General features: G+C 38.8%; 4 protein-coding genes across 4 annotated transcripts; 3 read left to right on the top strand and 1 right to left on the bottom strand.

Annotated features, from left to right (window-relative positions):
• The first annotated feature begins 1,723 nt into the window (after window positions 1-1,723).
• LOC103522893 lies at window positions 1,724-5,558 on the top strand. Its single transcript, XM_026832756.1, has 6 exons — window positions 1,724-2,028; window positions 3,770-3,949; window positions 4,133-4,300; window positions 4,576-4,737; window positions 4,964-5,104; window positions 5,428-5,558. Exons 1-6 carry the CDS (start codon window positions 1,968-1,970, stop codon window positions 5,556-5,558), a joined length of 843 nt encoding a protein of 280 aa, XP_026688557.1. The 5' UTR covers window positions 1,724-1,967.
• Window positions 5,559-6,694: 1,136 nt separating this feature from the next.
• On the top strand, window positions 6,695-17,861 carry LOC103522874 (GATA zinc finger domain-containing protein 14). The gene is made up of 7 exons (XM_026832752.1): window positions 6,695-6,816; window positions 13,004-13,144; window positions 13,329-13,949; window positions 14,262-15,046; window positions 15,347-15,616; window positions 17,111-17,255; window positions 17,416-17,861. The coding sequence occupies exons 3-7, from the start codon at window positions 13,349-13,351 to the stop codon at window positions 17,859-17,861; spliced, it is 2,247 nt and encodes a 748-aa protein (XP_026688553.1). The 5' UTR covers window positions 6,695-6,816; window positions 13,004-13,144; window positions 13,329-13,348.
• LOC103522832 lies at window positions 11,224-12,606 on the bottom strand. The gene is made up of 3 exons (XM_008487924.3): window positions 12,356-12,606; window positions 11,559-12,003; window positions 11,224-11,312 (listed from the first exon to the last, which is right to left on the bottom strand). The coding sequence occupies exons 1-3, from the start codon at window positions 12,565-12,567 to the stop codon at window positions 11,232-11,234; spliced, it is 738 nt and encodes a 245-aa protein (XP_008486146.1). The 5' UTR covers window positions 12,568-12,606; the 3' UTR covers window positions 11,224-11,231.
• Window positions 17,852-20,094, top strand: LOC103522823. The gene is made up of 4 exons (XM_008487915.3): window positions 17,852-18,113; window positions 18,259-18,469; window positions 18,562-18,805; window positions 19,223-20,094. Exons 1-4 carry the CDS (start codon window positions 17,923-17,925, stop codon window positions 19,477-19,479), a joined length of 903 nt encoding a protein of 300 aa, XP_008486137.2. The 5' UTR covers window positions 17,852-17,922; the 3' UTR covers window positions 19,480-20,094.
• Window positions 20,095-20,227: the final 133 nt, after the last annotated feature.

Here is a 20,227-nt window from a genome sequence, read left to right as displayed (position 1 = left end):
TTTAAAAAAAAAAAAAAAAAAAAAAAAGATGAACTGAATCCCCTACACTCATTGGTTGAAAAAATGTTGATCTGAAGATAGGGCTAGGGCTAGCGTAAATCAGCCTTTTAACTAGAGAGTTTCACTTCCAAGGGACGGACGTGCTAAGCAACGACAAGAGTTTATGTCAGATTACATATTTAAAACAAATACATTACAATTTATACATAGGCCTTATCAGTACCGAGGAAATCACAGAAATTGTTTATCTATGGAAAGTGTATTGTTATCATTAGAGTGGTGAACAAATAAACCTTGGTCAGTATTAATTGACAAACTCATGGCGTGTCAGTAAATATAAATAGTGTAAATACACTGAAAACAGGATGAAGAGACAGTTAAAAATGTTGAAAAAAATCACGACAGATTTGACAAATGATAGCCCTCTACTACCTAATAACTAGTCCTGAGTATTACCTATGTGTAGTGGAAAAAGGTTCTTAATAAGCAAACTTCGTAATACCGTAAAATTTTGAAGAGGTTTTCCACTTTACCAAAAACGCATAACTCACAATTTGAGTAAACGATCATGCGGAACAAGGAAGTATAGACTCTTATGGAAACAAATAGTGGATTTCTTGAGACTCTTTTAAATTCCATTTCAGTCATTTGATAGAAAACAAACAAAATACAAATTCATTATAGTGACCAATTAATACCTGATAATTAGGACAGAGGAAGTTGCTACCAGGTACATAAGGGTAGACGGAACATGGTACTAAGGCGACCTGCAAAACACATAATGTGTGTTGATAGAAGACAAGAAATTTAGATATTTTTTAAACAATAGGTTTAAGGTGCCGTGTTGTCCCACCATTAAGGGATGTGAGAATGTGGGTTGCTAATTAGAGGAATGTTTTAAGAACAGTAGACTTTGGAGACACCAATTTTTTGCCGTGGATAGACACCTACATAAGCTATCCGTGTTTTATTCTGCAGACATTCTCTACCACTTAACTTAAAAAATGTAATAAAAAAGAGTTCTTTGCGTCCCCACTCAGACTAGATAAGGATAATATGAGGCGGGTAGCTATACAGGGAAAAGGCTCAAAAGGAACTAGCGCTTCTTACTTCTCACGACTTTACCTTTAGCCACAGGTCGCTCAAATTTTGCAGACAACTTCCATAATTAATGATGATCAAAAGTGTCCGCGGGCCGGACCTCGAGAAATTCCATTTGATTTGTATAGGCTTAACAGGGCTGTTACTAATTGGCTGTTGGAGGCTGAAAAGAAGGTTGTTGAAACCCACCAACAGTGACGTTAAAAAATCTCATTTGATCATCAGGTCTGGTGTCAAGTCTGCCCAAGGCGTGTCCAAAGTTTGACGTCCTGTACGGTAGAACAAGATCGCGGTCCAGAGGGCGGGCCATGAGAATCACTTGTAACCGAGGATACAACCTGATAGGCGAGAGAACTCTGCTGTGCAATAAGGGCAAATGGGACAGTGAGATACCCGTCTGTGCTAGTAAGTAGCTATTGAAGTCCTATGGTGGATTTCACCAATGACCTAATGGGAGATTTCACTAATGGGAGAATTTTCAATCGTCCAAAAAGGAGCTTTTAATAATCCAAAAAAGAGTTCTTAATGATCCAGAAATAGTTATACAGTTCATAAAAAAACCATGTAAAGAATTTCATTGAAAGAAATAGTCATGTACACAGACAGGAACAGGACGGGTGAGCCAAGAACGAATAGACGAAAGGGTCATCTATGTACAACGAATACCAGCGAGTCAAAATGCACAAAAATGCTTTATCTAACAATGAAATACATCCTGTCTCCATTTGAAAATGATAAGACAAAACCTGGGGAGAGAGGGAAATGCTTCAAAAAACCACTAGAAATTAGTTGACAAATGGAAGCCCTTGGTGACGTTTCTACATAACGGATTTGAGTCCGCTCTTTTGTGTCGAGTGTTTTCCAGCATGCGTTTATTCGAAAGCCGAACGATTTTGATTGTGATTGGAGTTCTCGCACAGCTGTCATGTAAGTTGATCACTTTTGGGTGTTATGATGTAATTTTATGTATATCGAAGGGACCATACGTTTTCAAAAGTTAGGACAGGATCTTAGGATCATTACATTTTGTTGCCAACTCCACCTACCAGATCACTATAGAGGCGAGTGTTCCCAGCGCGCTGGTCACAGTAGCTTTGGATGATTTGGAGGTCATTGAGAATTGCACCAAAACGGACTATGGTAAGATGGACTTTTAATCTTCTTCTTTTTCTTCGCCTTTTTCCGTGTAGCTCTAACTAGGGTGATTGCTTTGGGCTGACCCTCTTTGGGAAGCTTTGGTCTAAGATGGGCTTTTAATAAAGGGCGAAAAAAATTACCTACTCATATTTCAAAGATGAAGGACACTTGTTCCAGCAATCAAAGAGAATAATTACTTCCTGGTATTTCAAAGATGAACTGAGCCAGCCTAGTTAGCTTAGTTGGTAGTGCGTCTGCCTTGTAAGCGCTAGGCCGCGGGTTCGATTCCCGCCCGGTCTCGTCCAGAAGTATCGTAGGAAGCGTGCAGACGACACGGAGATTGAATTCCTCACAGGAGATGAGCTGCTGTATTTCCACACGCCTAGTCCACACTTGAGATCTCATCGCGGTCAAAATCCAGAACCTGAGGTCGACGACAATATGCGCAGCTTTTGAAGCTTCTTCTAGTCTTTCTGGCCTCGGCCATTTTAATTTAAGGTGGTCTATACTTCTAAATATAAATAGTGTAAATACACTGAAAACAGGATGAAGAGACAGTTAAAAATGTTAAAAAAATAAAAAAAAAAAAAAAATAAAAAAATCACGACAGATTTGACAAATGATAGTCCTCTACTACCTAATAACTAGTCCTGAGTATTACCTATGTCTAGTGGAAAAAGGTTCTTAATAAGCAAACTTCGTTATACCGTAAAATTTTGAAGAGGTTTTCCACTTTACCAAATACGCATAACTCACAATTTAAGTAAACGATCATGCGGAACAAGGAAGTATAGACTCTTTTGGAAACAAATACCTAGTGGATTCTTGAGACTCTTTAAATTCCATTCCAGTCATTTGATAGAAAACAAACAAAATACAAATACATTATAGTGACCAATTAATACCTGATAATTAGGACAGAGGAAGTTGCTACCAGGTACATAAGGGTAGACGGAACATGGTACTAAGGCGACCTGAAAAATAACTATGTGTTGATAGAAGACAAGAAATTTAGATATTTTTTAAACAATAGGTTTAAAGGTGCCGTGTTGTCCCACCATTAAGGGATATGAGAATGTGGGTTGCTGATTAGAGGAATGTTTTAAGAACAGTAGACCTTGGAGACACCAACTTTTTGCCGTGGATAGACACCTACATAAGCTATCCGTGTTTTATTCTGCAGACATTCTCTACCACTTAACTTGAAAAATGTAATAAAAAAGAGTTCTTTGCGTCCCCACTCAGACTAGATAAGGATAATATGAGGCAGGTAGCTATACAGGGAAAAGGCTCAAAAGGAACTAGCGCTTCTCACTTCTCACGAGTTTACCTTTAGCCACAGGCCGCTCAAATTTTGCAGACACCTTCCATAATTAATGATGATCAAAAGTGTCCGCGGGCCGGACCTCGAGAAATTCCATTTGATTTGTATAGGCTTAACAGGGCTGTTACTAATTGGCTGTTGGAGGCTGAAAAGAAGGTTGTTGAAACCCACCAACAGTGACGTTAAAAAATCTCATTTGATCATCAGGTCTGGTGTCAAGTCTGCCCAAGGCGTGTCCAAAGTTTGACGTCCTGTACGGTAGAACAAGATCGCGGTCCAGAGGGCGGGCCATGAGAATCACTTGTAACCGAGGATACAACCTGATAGGCGAGAGAACTCTGCTGTGCAATAAGGGCAAATGGGACAGTGAGATACCCGTCTGTGCTAGTAAGTAGCTATTGAAGTCCTATGGTGGATTTCACCAATGACCTAATGGGAGATTTCACTAATGGGAGAATTTTCAATCGTCCAAAAAGGAGCTTTTAATAATCCAAAAAAGAGTTCTTAATGATCCAGAAAGGAGTTTTTAGTGATCCAAAAACACAATTAAAATTCCTTTTTTACTTCCAGAGCCTGGCTGTCCTTTACCGGAGAGTCGGATTCCGAATGGAAAAGTCCTGTCCAGCTATAATCATCAGATAATCCGGACTGTGTGTGAGGATGGGTTTGAAATGCAAGGATCTCCGATTATCTTCTGTAACGGAATCGTATGGAATGATACGCTCCCTGTTTGTTTGGGTAAGTGAGATTGATTTTTTTTTTCGACGTTCCAACGCCTTCTGAACGTCTAAGAGATGAGATGTTGAGATAACGTTGCATTGGCCGTTCTCTGTTTTCACCAATTATGGCCGATCTGACCACTGGGAGTTAACACAGTGTCAAGGGTTTTCTTTGACGTCGTCACCCATTTGATTTACACAGGTATTTCTTAAACTCTGAATTAATTAGAAGTTCTCTGTGGTAAGATCGGGCATTAATGACCTTATTGACCCTTGTGTAAATCCCTCTTCCAGGAAAACCCGGGGTTAAAGCGTGCGACTTCGAAGGCAAAGACCAGTTCTGCGGGTGGCACCAAACCCGAAACATGCTCACTTGGCAGATGGGCTATGACCTGCTCGAAGCCTGGGTGGCATGGGGACCCGACTTCGATCATACATACGGTGTGGGTGGCTTCGGTAAGTTTTATATACGCCAACCTACTTACATCTTTAAGGTAGAAACACACTACTATCACGTCACGTGAGCTCACGTGTTTCTACCTCATTAATATCTCACCTAGAAAACCCATCCCTGAGCTGTCGTCCCAGGTGTAGAATTACTGGTTGTGATTGAAGAACTTAAAATTGACCTAAAGCGTCCAAAGTTGATTATTATGCTAATGACTTTGATTTTGCTTTCCAGGTCACTACATTCACATGAAAGGTCCAACTGAGGCGACCCGATATCTGACATTCGGGCAACTCAAAAGTCCCACTTATAGGAAGCCAGATAATCCAGACGTTTGCTTTCAGTTTTGGTTTCACGTTTATGGAGAAGAGGCAGGTAAGAAATACATTTCCTTATGTAAGCACGTAAGCGGAGTATACAAAACCCATAAAATACATGAGGCAGTATTTAGACTTCTGGGAGTGGTGGGGTAAAGGGACTTTTTAGTCTCAGTCGAGCAGGATAAACAAGGTACCTATATTCCATTCTATTCTGCCTCCTCAGGGTAAAGTACAAGAGAAAGGCACACGAATCAAAGTGTCCAGGTGATATACGCAAATAATCATCAGCGTTTTGTACAGCAAATTTCTTCACTGGCTAGACCAGCATTGTTTAATCAATCTTCCGTTCATAAACCTTCTGATTCTTGATTGCTTCAGGTGATTTGAAAGTTTTGGTGAATCGGGAAGAGGTTTGGAAACACGGAACAGTGTGTTTACCTGGTTACACAATACACACCACAATTTCCGTTCCGTTCCCAGATCGCACCGTTAGGTTCACCGACGCGTAACGCGACGTTTCGTGTACTTTTCTTCTTTTCCTAAATTTAAAGTTACACCAGACTTGAATCAGAAGGGAAATGGGGGAAAATGCCTCGGTGGTCTTGTGGTCAACGTGCTCGCCTGGTAAACAGAAGGGCGCGGGTTAGGGCATATAATTTTATTCTTATTTGTTAAAGAATCATATCCCATAGAGAAACAAGCAATAAAATTCATTGATGAGTCGCCCAAAATTAAAAATTTAATATGTATTCCTTTCGGTTTCGATAGCACTGATAGCAGTGCGATTTCAAGATAGTATTTTTACAGAGTAGTTATATGTTCCTCGATCGTGGTTAGCCATTGAGCAATCTTGGATCAACTCACCCTTAGTGGTTTGTGACTAAACTCCTTTTTCGCAGAACTGTGAAGTCATGGAATTCGGGAAATCCTACTGATAAGGACCTGAGATCCAAGATCTAAACCCGAGATTTGGGAATTATTGTTGATTGTCCTTCAGAAATTCAGATATACGCTACACCTTTTTGATAACAATCCTTATTGATAACTCTCCTACATTCTGTAGGTATAGCAGGTTGATAATACATTCTGTAGTGTAGGTAAAGGTAGTTCGTAGTCAATCACCATCATCAGTTTCTTCCAAAATCACTACAAGTAGATCACTACATGGGTAGGTAATTGATTTGATAAAGGATAATACAAGAAATACTACATCGTATTGTAAGCTGTATGATAATACATTCTGTAGTGTAGGTAAAGGTAGTTCGTAGTCAATCACCATCATCAGTTTCTTCGAAAATCACTACAAGTAGATCACTACATGGGTAGGTAATTGATTTGATAAAGGATAATACAAGAAATACTACATCGTATTGTAAGCTGTAGGTAAAAATACACGTAACTGTACATACATCAGAAATCTGGATGTGAAATTCTGAAAATCGTGTAATCAGGTACTAAAAATAGAAGTCAACTCCGATTACTAGACAAAACAAACCAATATTGTTTTGGGCTCGATCTGACCTTAATAGTTATTTGTTTTCATCATATTTTAACCCCAGAATGGTTGGTCTTTTTGACATATAAAATTTGCAAACGTGTTTATTAGAGACAACTCATTTACACTATAACGATGTGTATTGGGATCATTACATTTTGTTGCCAACTCCACCTATCAGATCACCATTGAGGCGAGTGTTCCCAGCGCGCTGGTCACGGTAGCTTTGGATGATTTGGAAGTCATTGAGAATTGCACCAAAACGGACTATGGTAAGATGGGCTTTTAATCTTCTTCTTTTTCTTCGCCTTTTTCCGTGTACAGACGGGGTCGGCGTTTTTCGTCAGCCTTTTAATTAGCCCTAACTAGGGTGACTGCTTTGGGCTGACCCCCTTAGGGAAGCTGTGGACTAAGATGGGCTTTTAATAAAGGGCGAATAATCTAATATGAATTTGAACAATTACGAATTTGCGAATGGTATCATCAATAGCCATCGAGGTGTGGGTTGCCCAAAAAATTATTCACAAAACTGAACTCTATCAACCAGTCATAGGTTAGACTAGCCACTCACTATCAGGTAGACCTGACAGATGCAGCTGATCAGATCCGCTTGTTAGGTCTACCTGGTAGTGTGTGTGATCGTCAGGCATCAAGTAGAAATGACAGACGGACCTGATCAGGTGTACCTGTCAGATCTACCTGATAGTGTGAGTGATCATCAGGTATCAAGTAGAAATGACAGGCGGACCTGATCAGGTGTACCTGTCAGGTCTACCTGATAGTGAGGGGCTGGCCATATGTTTATGTTTCCTTATGTTTTGCTCATCAGGTATCAGGTAGCCCTGACAGGCGGACCTGAGCATTGGCTTTATTGATCCCCGCTCTTTTGTATGAAATATTTTCCTTCATTAGGAAAAATACCAGAACGAATTAAATTTTGAAAATATATTTCCCACATAAAGAACATTAAATCGTCAGATTTTGGACCCACTTACCATTACAAGGCGAGTCTTTGAACACTTGCTGCTTGACCTGGCTGAATCGTTTCTCTACAAACCCGATCAGCTCGATATATTTGCTGATCCAATGCTCATGGGATCTGGACTGGGGACTAGGTTCATCAGCATGCTCCTCATTCTCTGACTCGGAAGACCTGGGAAAAGGGAACAAAAAGAGGGTAGATCAGTGATTCCGTAAATCAACGACTAGTACTATTGAGCTCACGTGACGTGAAGACAGTGTGGCTATCATGAACGAAATTACCGACAGTATTATGGGAACTACATCTTTCTGATTTCCCATGAGTTCACGTAACGTGACGTGATAGTAGTGTGTTACTATCTACTTTTACTCTCCACACTTCACGTGAGCTCACGTGACGTGAAGACAGTGTGGCTATCATGAACGAAACTACCGACAATATTATGGGAACTACATCTTTCTGATTTCCCATGAGTTCACGTAACGTGACGTGATAGTAGTGTGTTACTATCTACTTTTACTCTCCATTTGATTTTGGCTTTCTCTTTTTACGGGCAGTGTAGAAAAACTTTATACCTACTATGTGAATTATTAAGTAAGTAGGTATTTTAAAGTGAGAAGTAGGTACTTTGAGGAATGTGCCACAGATTCAGCTGTCCAGTCAAGATCACAGGTGTCATACTCACAATTGGAAAGCCTTGGTCCCATATTTGGCAATTCGTTCTCGCTGAGCATTCACATAGGCTCTGGTTCTCGGATAGGGATCAACACTACTACCGGGTGACCCAAATATCCGAGGGTCTGAAAGTCGGGTCGATGCTGATTTATGCCTCGATGACCTTGAACGGGACCGACCATTTGCTGTGCTGTGATTGGACAAGGCAGGCTGAGGGTGGGACTTGTGGCGATCGTTTGCTGTGACTTGATTGGTCGAGGTAGGCTGATGAGGGAGGAGCTTAGAGTAGCCATTATTTTCTCTGTTGTGATTGGTCAAAGCAGGATGGGGGAGGGGCTTGGAATCAGGCGTGGGCGGGTCACTGTTGACATCAGATTGGGTTTGTCGGGATCTTTGACCATTGGGCTATTTTCCGGACAGTATAAGTAAACTCTTTACGAAGAAAGTTATGTTGAGGTAGAAGATCCCTTGTAGATAACTTGAGTTACACAATATGTATTACTCATAAGGCCCGCACCCACTTGTCGTTCGGAGAAAATCATGTCGCCTGTAGTGAGAAAATGAAACACTCTCATTTAAATTACATTACCTACTGGCCATTCAGAAAAAAAATTGGATGGAAATCACAATTGGGAATGGACTTTTCTTTTCAAGTAGGAGACCAATATTTAGACATTTAAAGAAATCTAGCGATCTTTATCTAGTTACTAAAACCATGCATATGAAGACATGAAGAGGGAAATCTTTTTCATTGCGGTCTCCGTAATCAACGCCTTTGGTTCTCTTCTGATTCCAGACAATTCCCTCCGGTCCTCTACTTCCTCCCTGGTGAGTGCCATCAGCATAGTGTTAGTCGCACTCACAGTATTGCTATCTTCTCTCACGTCCTACTGTCTCGTCCAGAAGTATCGTAGGAAGCGTGCAGACGACACGGAGATTGAATTCCTCACAGGAGATGAGCTGCTGTATTTCCACACGCCTAGTCCACACTTGCGATCTCATCGCAATCCAGAGCCTGAGGTCGACGACAATATGCGCAGCTTTTGAAGCTTCTTCTAGTCTTTCTGGCCTCGGCCATTTTAATTTAAGGTGGTCTATACTTCCATGAAGAGGGAAATCTTTTTCATTGCGGTCTCCGTAATCAACGCCTTTGGTTGATTCTGATTCCAGACAATTCCCTCCGGTCCTCTACTTCCTCCCTGGTGAGTGCCATCAGCATAGTGTTAGTCGCACTCACAGTATTGCTCGTGGGGTAACTGAGACAGGTTGGGTGAGAAGACAAACTCCCTGGCCGGTTCCTGATCCAAGTTACCCATGGGGGTGTCTTCGAGTTCAGGTGGGGTAACTGAGACAGGTTGGGTGAGAAGACAAACTCCCTGGTCGGTTCCTGATCCAAGTTACCCATGGGGGTGTCTTCGAGTTCAGAAGAATTGGATGCTGAAGAGGAGGGAAAAATTAACTGTGTTAAGCGTTCTTAGTCTATACTTGATCCCTTGTGTGACACGTTCATTTTTGTTTAGGACTATTGCACACGCATTGTTATATTTGTACATTTTGAAGCTTATAGTATTATCCTCAAGGGTTCTGTTCATCGAAGTTTCTGGGTGAAATAAATCACCAGAATTCTCAGAATTACGTAGGTTCTGTCCAGGAAAATTCAGAGTCGTGTACACAAAGTCCATAGTATTTAATATCAAAGAGGTAATGCGGTGGTACTAGAAATGATTTCTTCAGCAAGAGGGAAAATTCGGCTTTCTAGCAAGGCTTTTGGGATAAAATATTCAAGAGTTGGTATCTTCACTCCGGATAATAATTAAATTGTTTAATAACAAGACCAATAATGTATAAACATTAAATATGTAGGAACATGTTTTTAATTTTTACCTGGATCCTTTTCCCCAATAAAAACTCTGATTAATGCTAATAAACAATTCATATAAAACAAAATAAATAGTCTCCAAACAAATATGTACACGAAAATATTTACAATTTTAAATATGTAACTAGCAGGAGGTATTGAGGTTATGGTTATGTACCGGGTTGAGATGAGACAAGACTAGTTGAGACAGGATACTGTTTCTACAGTTTGGCATGGGAAGGGTAACTTAAAAACAAGGCTAGTTTACCGACCTTGCCTATCTCATAACCCGGTACATAACCACGACCTGAAGTGACTATTGGGTCATTCTTCCGTGAGCATCCCAGTATTTTTGTACAATATCTTCGAAATAAAATGCTACGCAACACTACGAAAAAAAAAGGCGGTGAAACACTATTTTATTATTACATTATTATTTTTTAAGGGTTACTCACCACTATTGGAGGGGTGTGGTCCCGTCTCCTGACAGGTCTGGCCTGTGGTTCCCGCCCTCAGAGGAGAAGTAGGAGCTGAGCCTTCATCCAGATCTCTGCCACTGAAAAATTAGGAGACAAATATCCTTACCACTGTAAATTCAAGGGTTACATTTTATAGCGGAGCAGGGGTTACTTTCGTACCTATTGTCCAAGATAGGTAAGACTAAAAACAGAGTAAAGCTGAGAACATAGCGCATACAGGATAGACTTATAGAGCATCTAGCACATATGACGAGGAAAGTGACGATAGGGGGAAGCGACGAATTCAAACTGCATACAGCTGAGAGCAAAAAGCTCTATGCTCTGCATGCCACCTCGTTTTCAGCCTAAGTAAAAATTAATTTCATCTTAACTGATTCATTAAACATGCTTACCTGTTCTTATAGGAAGACCAAAGCTCATTTCTTAGACTTTTGAAGTAATCTGAAAAAAAAAAAAAAAAAAAAAAAAAAAAAAAAAGATATGGCATTTATTATCTCACAATGCAGGCAATATTAACGGGGGAACATTTTTGAACATTCCCTTGAAATATCTTACGTTTCCATTACCAGAGCCTTAATACTGTGCTTTGTTTTAATTCCTAATTCATTAAACAAAGATATTCATACCCCTCGTCAGAAGAAAGAAACCTTGAAATCCTGTGCTCTTTTGGCAGAATATAGGGTCCGTGTGGTGTCAGAATAGTTTCCTAGGGTAGAACTTCATCGGTGGACTCTCATCTTCATCATCGGAGATTGTGATCACGGACACCAGACCCTGTAAGAAGAGAGAAATCATAATAACTCTCGAACGATCTGTCCGGTTGGGACGAAATTTGGCAAACAAGTTGAACACCTTAGCAGCCTCCTTGTGAGGACAATTGAGTACCTAGCTACTTTAATGGAGTAGCGTGTTTTCTTGGTCGAGCATGTCACACTACAGGATGGGCATGCTACGACACAGACAAATTAATGCAGCAATTGTCTGGTTACTTGCTAATAAAATCGATAAAAAGAAACTTACGTTAGGTCTCATACGGTAACCATCTCGCGGCTGACTATCGCCTCGTAGTCCAGAGTTCGCACTCGACACCAGCGACATCTGTTCACTGTCTTGCGAACCAAAACGGTAACTCGTCCCGTAATCCGGAGGTTGTTGGTTCGAAACAAACCGCGGGCTGTAATTGGTCGAATCATAATCCGAAGGTCGTTGGTTCAAAGGGAATCCTGGACTGTAACTGGTCGAATAATTCGAAGGTCGTTGGTTCGAAGGATACCCAGGACTGTAACTCGTAGAGCAGAAATCTGACGGTAGTTGAAACCCTCGGTTATGGAAAGATGACAGTCCCGGGGATCGAACTGGTGTCTGTGGTCTGTGAGACCAGGAGGGAGAGTAGGTATAGTTGTCATGGTAACGATAGTTCTCGGGAAGATAGGAGCGACGGGCAGCGAAGTCAGAAGGTTTCCATCTGTGAAAGTTGATATGACAGAAATGGACGGGGCGGTAAAATTAAAACAATCAAAGAAGTGAATTCCAAAACGAACCAAAACCAAGTTTTTGATCCGTTTTCCCTTGTGCATTCCTCTAGTCTAGAATAGAATAGAATATACCTTGTTTATCCTGCTCGAATGAGACTAAAAAGTCCCTCTACCCCAGCAGTCTAAACAAGGTCTCGTGTATTTTATGGGTTTAACGACATAATACAATACATACTGTTTACAAAAGGCCTTGTTTAATTATTAAAAAAGGGGAAAAAATAGTCTAGTGTATTTTAACACAAAAGAAGTCTATAAAACAGAAAGCAAAATATATCTTCTTACCCCGTATCATCATAAGGCGAAGAATTCATCGCAGGATAGCTATGGAAGTGTTGTGCAGGATCACTAGCATCAGCCTCGCTCTGATTCCCGATATGTTTGTGAGGAAACAAAAACAAAGCCCCTTCTTGAGGTGACCTTGTAGGGTGGGGTAACTGAGACAGGTTGGGTGAGAAGACAAACTCCCTGGTCGGTTCCTGATCCAAGTTACCCATGGGGGTGTCTTCGAGTTCAGAAGAATTGGATGCTGAAGAGGAGGGAAAAATTAACTGTGTTAAGCGTTCTTAAATGTTTGTCAAAAATGTCATTTGTTGTTCTTTACAAATACAGGAGGTATTGAGGTTATGGTTATGTACCGGGTTGAGATGAGACAACACTAGTTGAGACAGGATATTGTTTTTACAGTTTGGCATGGGAAGGGTAACTTAAAAACAAGGCTAGTTTACCGACCTTGCCTATCTCATAACCCGGTACATAACCACGACCTGACCTGAGCAGGCGTACATGTCAGATCTACCTGATAGCGTTTGTGTGTGCGCTAATCAGGTAGACCTGACCAGGTGTACCTGTCAGGTCTACCTGATGGTGAGAGGCTGGCGTTAATGTTTTGTTTTAATAAACATCTCTCTCATGAAAACCGTTCTGTTTCAGCAGTTCTGGGAACGGCAAGTAGTTGCGAAGGTCGCTGTGGGGACGATGGCACTTTGGACGATTGTTCTTGTGACTATGACTGTCACGAGGTCGATAACTGTTGTCCAGATTTGAGCTTCTATTGTCCAAACATAGCGCTAGGTAAGTATTTTATTTATTGCTTCTTTGTAGTGATATACCGATGTGATGGAAGAAGTTGCGACTGATTGAGTGTGAGGACGGAGCAGGAATGGTACAGTTGGAGAATTGAATAAAGTAATACGATGATGATCATGTAATTGGTTTCATGGGTCACATTATCATTATTACAATCTTTGATTTGCAGGAACAGACACAACAGTCATAATGGAAACATCAGCTGTAACAAATAAAGGTGACATACCGGTTACAACATTTTTACCACTGGTAGAAAATGATACAGTCGCTAGTCCGTCTGAAGAAACCACTTTGCATCCAAACATTGTAGATCAAAACATAAATCAAGATCAAAGTCAAGGTGTAGAAGAAAATCAAAACATAAACATCATCGCTAGTCAAACTCCTATAGACAATAATCAAGAAAATAACAACATAGAAAAAGTCTATGAAAACACTGAACAAGTGCAAGAGAAAATAAACAACTCAAGTGGCGAAAGAACTCAAGAAAGCTCCAATAAAGGGATTGTAGAAGAAAATCAAAATATAAATGTCATCGCTAGTCAAACTCCTGTAGACAATAATCAAGAAAATAACAACATAGAAGTCAATCAAAAAGACATCAATGAAAACATTGAACACTTACAAGAGAAAATAAGTAACTCAACTAGCCAAAGAACTGAAGATAACTTCAATAACGGGATACAGGAGAATAATTTAGGAAATGCTGGAAATGAGAATCAAGAAATTGATGTTCCCTTTGACAATATAAATACAACAACCTCCGAGCAGACATCTGACAACATGCAAGGTAAGTTAAGGAAACAGGTAACCATCGTTTTAAATAGAATTCTGCTATGGTGAGTCGGTAAAAATCAACAAAAGAAGATCCCTTCTATCTCATACACTGGACTTAAACAGATTAATCTCTATCCGAGCAGACATCTGACAACATGCAAGGTAAGTTAAGGAAACAGGTAACCATCGTTTTTAATAGAATTCTGCTATGGTGAGTCGGTAAAAATCAACAAAAGAAGATCCCTTCTATCTCATACACTGGACTTAAACAGATTAATCTCTGATAGGTATTTACTGTTAATGCTAAATTTCCATTTTTTTCCAGGTACATCATCGCCGAGCAATGTTGATACATCACTCGACACCAATCAAGAAAAATCACCGTCTGAAAGGTTTATTGAAAACTCAATCGCATCAAATAAAACATTTTACAAATTAGGTGTGGATAAAAGCAACCAAAATGATAAAACAAGTTTCGAATACAACGGAAATGTATATCAAAATTTCCCGCAAAATAAAAATAGAATGCGGGGAAGTGTCAAGAAGAGTACGGTTGTATATGAGGAAGAAGAAAACCAATTGAATCCAACTCAAATTTTAAGTAATGAAACAAAAACTAAAGAATATTCTTTTGAAGCAATTACTCGGGGTTATCAAGTCATAAATAATAATAATACTAAAGTTGATGAATCAATAATAATTCAAAACACCACCATAAAGGATGAAGACCAGACATTGACTGAACAGCATTCAAATCTTGAAAATGTTACCATAGATACACAGACTGGTATACCCACGAATGGAAGCATCATTTTCTCTAATGATACAGATCTGATCAAAGAAAATGTAGATGCTATAAATAACAAACAAATGGAATCCAAACTAGCAAATACCACTAAAGACGAGCAAAATATAGTTGAAAACAACATTGGTCCAAGTGAAAATGAAACGCTCGTCAGCAAAACAAACGAGATGAATACTGAAAATATGACTAAAAGCAATAACAATGAAAACCCTTCAGCCTTCAATAGAAATTTTACGAAAATAATTCTTTACAAAAACTTCAACTACGATAACTCATCTGGCACAAATGCCAGTCATATTCAACATATGAATGATATATCAAGAGTACAAATACACACTACTGTCCAATCAAATGGCACACAAGTTGTAGAAAATGTTAACATGAACGATATAGGAAAATGTAATGAAACTACAATTGCAAGGTTAAAACAAATTAATGATCATATAAACAATGTAATAACAGCTAAGAAAAATGTTACCCAAACAGCAAATGCAAGTCAAGTTGAAAATAACAATGCAACCGTCCTGCACAAGTTGAAAAATTTCATCACAAATATTATTGAAAGTCATAATTCATCTGGCACAAATGCCAGTCATATTCAACACATGAATGATATATCAAGAGTACAAATACACACTACTGTCCAATCAAATGGCACACAAGTTGTAGAAAATGTTAATATGAACGATATAGGAAAATATAATGAAACAACAATTGCAAGGTTAAAACAAATTCATGATCATATAAACAATGTAATAACAGCTAAGAAAAATGTTACCCAAGCAGCAAATGCAAGTCAAGTTGAAAATAACAATGCAACCGTCCTGCACAAGTTGAAAAATTTCATCACAAATATTATTGAAAGTCATAATAATGTAAGTATCTTATAGTCATAACATAAGTCATATTCTATTCTATTCCATAACAATGTAAGTATGTACAATCGAACAAGTACATATATTTAGATTATTTAGGTAGCACTGCTAGACGTGTCCTCAGAATAGGTAAGTACTGTTTTTTTTTTTTTTTTTTTTTTTTTTTTTTTTTTTTTTTTTTTTTTTTTTTTTTTTTTTTTTTTTTTTTTTTTTTTTAAATTTATTATTATTTTTTTTTACAGTTCTTTATTTTATTTATATTTTTACAGTAGGAACAAACCCTATTGACCCTTCTGTTACTCTCGTTTTCAGGAAAACCCGGGGTTAAAGCGTGCGACTTCGAAGGCAAAGACCAGTTCTGCGGGTGGCACCAAACCCGAAACATGCTCACTTGGCAGATGGGCTACGACCCGCTCGAAGCCTGGGTGGCATGGGGACCCGACTTCGATCATACATACGGTGTGGGAGGCTTCGGTAAGTTTTATATACGCCAACCTACTTACATCTTTAAGGTAGAAACACACTACTATCATGTCACGTGAGCTCACGTGTTTCTACCTCATTAATATCTCACCTAGAAAACCCATCCCTGAGTTGTCGTCCCAGGTGTAGAATTATTGGTTGTGTTTGAAGAACTTAAAATTGACCTAAAGCGTCCAAAGTTGATTATTATGCTAATGACTTTGATTTTGCTTTCCAGGTCACTACATTCACATGAAAGAAGATGAAGAAGAAATTGATCATACTAATGTGTCCAAAGTTGATTATTATGCTAATGGCATTGATTTTGCTTTCCAGGTCACTACATTCACATGAAAGGTCCAACTGAAGCGACCCGATATCTGACATTCGGGCAACTCAAAAGTCCCACTTATAGGAAACCAGATAATCCAGACGTTTGCTTTCAGTTTTGGTTTCACGTTTATGGAGAAGAGGCAGGTAAGAAATACATTTCCTTAATGTAAGCACGTAAGCAGTAGCTTACATGTAAGCGTACACATACGCAGAGTATACAAAACCCATAAAACACCTAAGACCTTGTTTAGACTGCTGGGAGTGCTGGGGTAAAGGGACTTTTTAGTCTCAGTCGAGCAGGATAAACAAGGTATATTCCATTCTATTCTCCCTCCTCAGGGTAAAGTACAAGAGAAAGGCACACGAATCAAAGTGTCCAGGTGATATACGCAAATAATCATCAGCTTTTCTACAGCAAATTTCTTCACTGGCTAGACTATCATTTTTTAATCAATCTTCCGTTCATAAACCTTCTGATTCTTGATTGCTTCAGGTGATTTGAAAGTTTTGGTGAATCGGGAAGAGGTTTGGAACAGCTCCATCATCAAAACCAAACGGTAAGTACTGTTGATCTTGATAAATAACAACTTTATATTCCTTTAAATTGAACATTTCCTTTCTTTCATTTGGTACCATTTTATGTTTGTAAGTTAAATCTACATATTCTAAAATTTTAAATTCACTGTGTTCTTTTTTCAGTCCAAATCACTCACAAACAATACAGAAAACATCGAGACAGCATTGAATGTGAGTCCAACTGAACGAGATGTTGAAAAGTGGAGCGCTCATATGAATAGAAATGTGAACGTAACAAATCATAACGCAGCAGAATCCATATATTCAGGTAAGTAACAATTGCTTCATAGGCAATATGAAAAGGATATTCGGCCAGAGTTGGGCGCCTTTTTTCTGATTGGGTAAAAATAAATCTAAAGAGATATAGACCTAAATCAGTTCATTTATTTGTATTAATATAATTTTATTGATGATTTATTTAATTACAGATGGCCTCCTCATGTTATCAGATAAAGTAGCGGACTATAACACATCAAAACCTGTAAACTCAACTGAAATACCAATCAACCAAGACAACCCTGGTTTAAAGAAACCATCAGAAGATATTGATCAAACAGCTGATAAAGATGAAAAATATATAAAACAAGTAAACCAAACCAATAGAAACTTTTATATTCAAGACTCAACATACAAACCTGAACCAAATATAACTCGGTTGGCAGAGGACACCAAAAAATATAATAAAAATCCAGACTTTGAAAGTTTAGATTATAAAATCATCAATGCATATCAAAATGAAACCTATGAAGGGCCGGGTAAAATACTTAGTGTTCCCGACAATAGAACCTCAGGAGGTGTAGATAACATCTTAAATCATAAAATGAATACTTTCGTTAGAGATAGAAATTTTTACTCTGGACGAAGGGCCGGGTAAAATACTTAGTGGTCCCGACAATAGAACCTCAGGAGGTGTAGATAACATCTTAAATCATAAAATGAATACTTTCGTTAGAGATAGAAATTTTTACTCTGGAAATGTTGATTTTGTAGCAGATTCAAACACAGCAAGTGGAAAAGATAATGTACTAAATGCAACATCTTCATCTACTACGTATAGCACTCCATCACCACCAGCATCATCAACAAGAACATATTTAATGAGTCCAGTAACAAGATACAAACCCAGGTCTTGTAGCAGATTCAAACACAGCAAGTGGAAAAGATAATGTACTAAATGCAACATCATCATCTACTACGTATAGCACTCCATCACCACCAGCATCATCAACAAGAACATATTTAATGAGTCCAGTAACAAGATACAAACCCAGGTATTTTGTAACGCGCCGACCAATGGTATTTAATTATTCATCAACTGCGAGATCAGCACTCAGAGAGTTCCTTAAAAAATTGAACGTTACCTCAAATGCTTCAAATGTCACGTCAAACCCATTGTCAACGTATAGACCGCTACGCAATTCAACATATTTTTCATTCTGGAGAACGAGAAAACCAACAAGTACACTATCACCAAACACAGCATCATCAACTACAATACGGAATCTGGAATACAATACCTCGCGTTCTCCCAGCCGGTTCGCAACTACTCCGAGTACTATTGATGTGGTTTCCATACTACAATACGGAATCTGGAATACAATACCTCGCGTTCTCCCAGCCGGTTCGCAACTACTCCGAGTACTATTGATGTGGTTTCCATTAGTTTGTTAAAAAGCACAGTCAACATGACCGATGGTATGTTTACCAAGAACAAGGATAAACAGTATAAATATGAAGTATGGGAAGAGACTACCACGACGAGCACTGTCAAGGAACACATTATCATTCAAGCTGCATCGTCTAAGAATGACAGTACAAGTAAGTGAACAGTCTAAGTATGTATGTGTGTTGCATACGTCGGGATCTTTGACCATTGGGCCATTTTCCGGACAGTACAATTAAACTCTTTACGAAGAAAGTTATGTTGAGGTAGAAGATCCCTTGTAGATAACTTGAGTTACACAATATGTGTTACTCATAAGGCCCGCTCCCACTTGTCGTTCGGAGAAAATCATGTCGCCTGTAGTGAGAAAATGAAACACTCTCATTTAAATTACATTATTTACTGGCCATTCAGAAAAAATTGGATGGACCTTTCTTTTCAAATAGGAGACCAATATTTAGACCTTTATCTAGTTACTAAAACCATGCATATGAATTATGAAGACATGAAGAGGGAAATCTTTTTCATTGCGGTCTCCGTAATCAACGCCTTTGGTTCTCTTCTGATTCCAGACAATTCCCTCCGGTCCTCTACTTCCTCCCTGGTGAGTGCCATCAGCATAGTGTTAGTCGCACTCACAGTATTGCTATCTTCTCTCACGTCCTACTGTCTCGTCCAGAAGTATCGTAGGAAGCGTGCAGACGACACGGAGATTGAATTCCTCACAGGAGATGAGCTGCTGTATTTCCACACGCCTAGTCCACACTTGAGATCTCATCGCGGTCAAAATCCAGAACCTGAGGTCGACGACAATATGCGCAGCTTTTGAAGCTTCTTCTAGTCTTTCTGGCCTCGGCCATTTTAATTTAAGGTGGTCTATACTTGATCCCTTGTGTGACACGTTCATTTTTGTTTAGGACTATTGCACACGCATTGTTATATTTGTACATTTTGAAGCTTATAGTATTATCCTCAAGGGTTCTGTTCATCGAAGTTTCTGGGTGAAATAAATCACCAGAATTCTCAGAATTACGTAGGTTCTGTCCAGGAAAATTCAGAGTCGTGTACACAAAGTCCATAGTATTTAATATCAAAGAGGTAATGCGGTGGTACTAGAAATGATTTCTTCAGCAAGAGGGAAAATTCGGCTTTCTAGCAAGGCTTTTGGGATAAAATATTCAAGAGTTGGTATCTTCACTCCGGATAATAATTAAATTGTTTAATAACAAGACCAATAATGTATAAACATTAAATATGTAGGAACATGTTTTTAATTTTTACCTGGATCCTTTTCCCCAATAAAAACTCTGATTAATGCTAATAAACAATTCATATAAAACAAAATAAATAGTCTCCAAACAAATATGTACACGAAAATATTTACAATTTTAAATATGTAACTACATAATCGTAACGGACTGTGTTTAAGAAAAGTATTACAAAATTTCATGTTTTTAATTATATGGTTTCAAAAAATTCATATTCAAAATATGATCATTATTCTAAGTTGGCATTTTGCACCATGATTTTAATGGGAATTTTTCTACGAAAGTATGACCCAAATCATGCTAAGAGTA

The sequence above is a fragment of the Diaphorina citri genome, unplaced genomic scaffold (assembly GCF_000475195.1).
Source record: "Diaphorina citri unplaced genomic scaffold, Diaci psyllid genome assembly version 1.1 scaffold81, whole genome shotgun sequence".
Lineage (NCBI taxonomy): Eukaryota > Metazoa > Arthropoda > Insecta > Hemiptera > Psyllidae > Diaphorina > Diaphorina citri.
The sequence above is the reverse complement of the archived record's forward strand: the minus strand, read 5'-3'. Positions and strand labels throughout refer to the sequence as shown.

Bases quoted from the DNA above. Each gene is read 5' to 3' on its own strand.
- LOC103522893 (XM_026832756.1), top strand. From the start codon at position 1,968: ATGCGTTTATTCGAAAGCCGAACGATTTTGATTGTGATTGGAGTTCTC. The intron at 4,301-4,575 runs GTAAGTGAGATT...TCCCTCTTCCAG, and splicing joins TACGCTCCCTGTTTGTTTGG to GAAAACCCGGGGTTAAAGCG. The intron at 4,738-4,963 runs GTAAGTTTTATA...TTTGCTTTCCAG, and splicing joins ATACGGTGTGGGTGGCTTCG to GTCACTACATTCACATGAAA.
- LOC103522832 (XM_008487924.3), bottom strand. From the start codon at position 12,567: ATGGGTAACTTGGATCAGGAACCGACCAGGGAGTTTGTCTTCTCACCC. The intron at 12,004-12,355 runs GTAAGAAGATAT...CAACTTTCACAG, and splicing joins TCGCCTTATGATGATACGGG to ATGGAAACCTTCTGACTTCG. The intron at 11,313-11,558 runs GTAAGTTTCTTT...CTCTTCTTACAG, and splicing joins GTTACCGTATGAGACCTAAC to GGTCTGGTGTCCGTGATCAC.
- LOC103522874 (XM_026832752.1), top strand. From the start codon at position 13,349: ATGGAAACATCAGCTGTAACAAATAAAGGTGACATACCGGTTACAACA. The intron at 15,047-15,346 runs ATGAATGATATA...CATATTCAACAC, and splicing joins ATGCCAGTCATATTCAACAT to ATGAATGATATATCAAGAGT. The intron at 17,256-17,415 runs GTAAGTAACAAT...ATTTAATTACAG, and splicing joins AGCAGAATCCATATATTCAG to ATGGCCTCCTCATGTTATCA.
- LOC103522823 (XM_008487915.3), top strand. From the start codon at position 17,923: ATGAATACTTTCGTTAGAGATAGAAATTTTTACTCTGGAAATGTTGAT. The intron at 18,470-18,561 runs TCATCAACTACA...TGTGGTTTCCAT, and splicing joins CACTATCACCAAACACAGCA to ACTACAATACGGAATCTGGA. The intron at 18,806-19,222 runs GTAAGTGAACAG...TTCTGATTCCAG, and splicing joins GTCTAAGAATGACAGTACAA to ACAATTCCCTCCGGTCCTCT.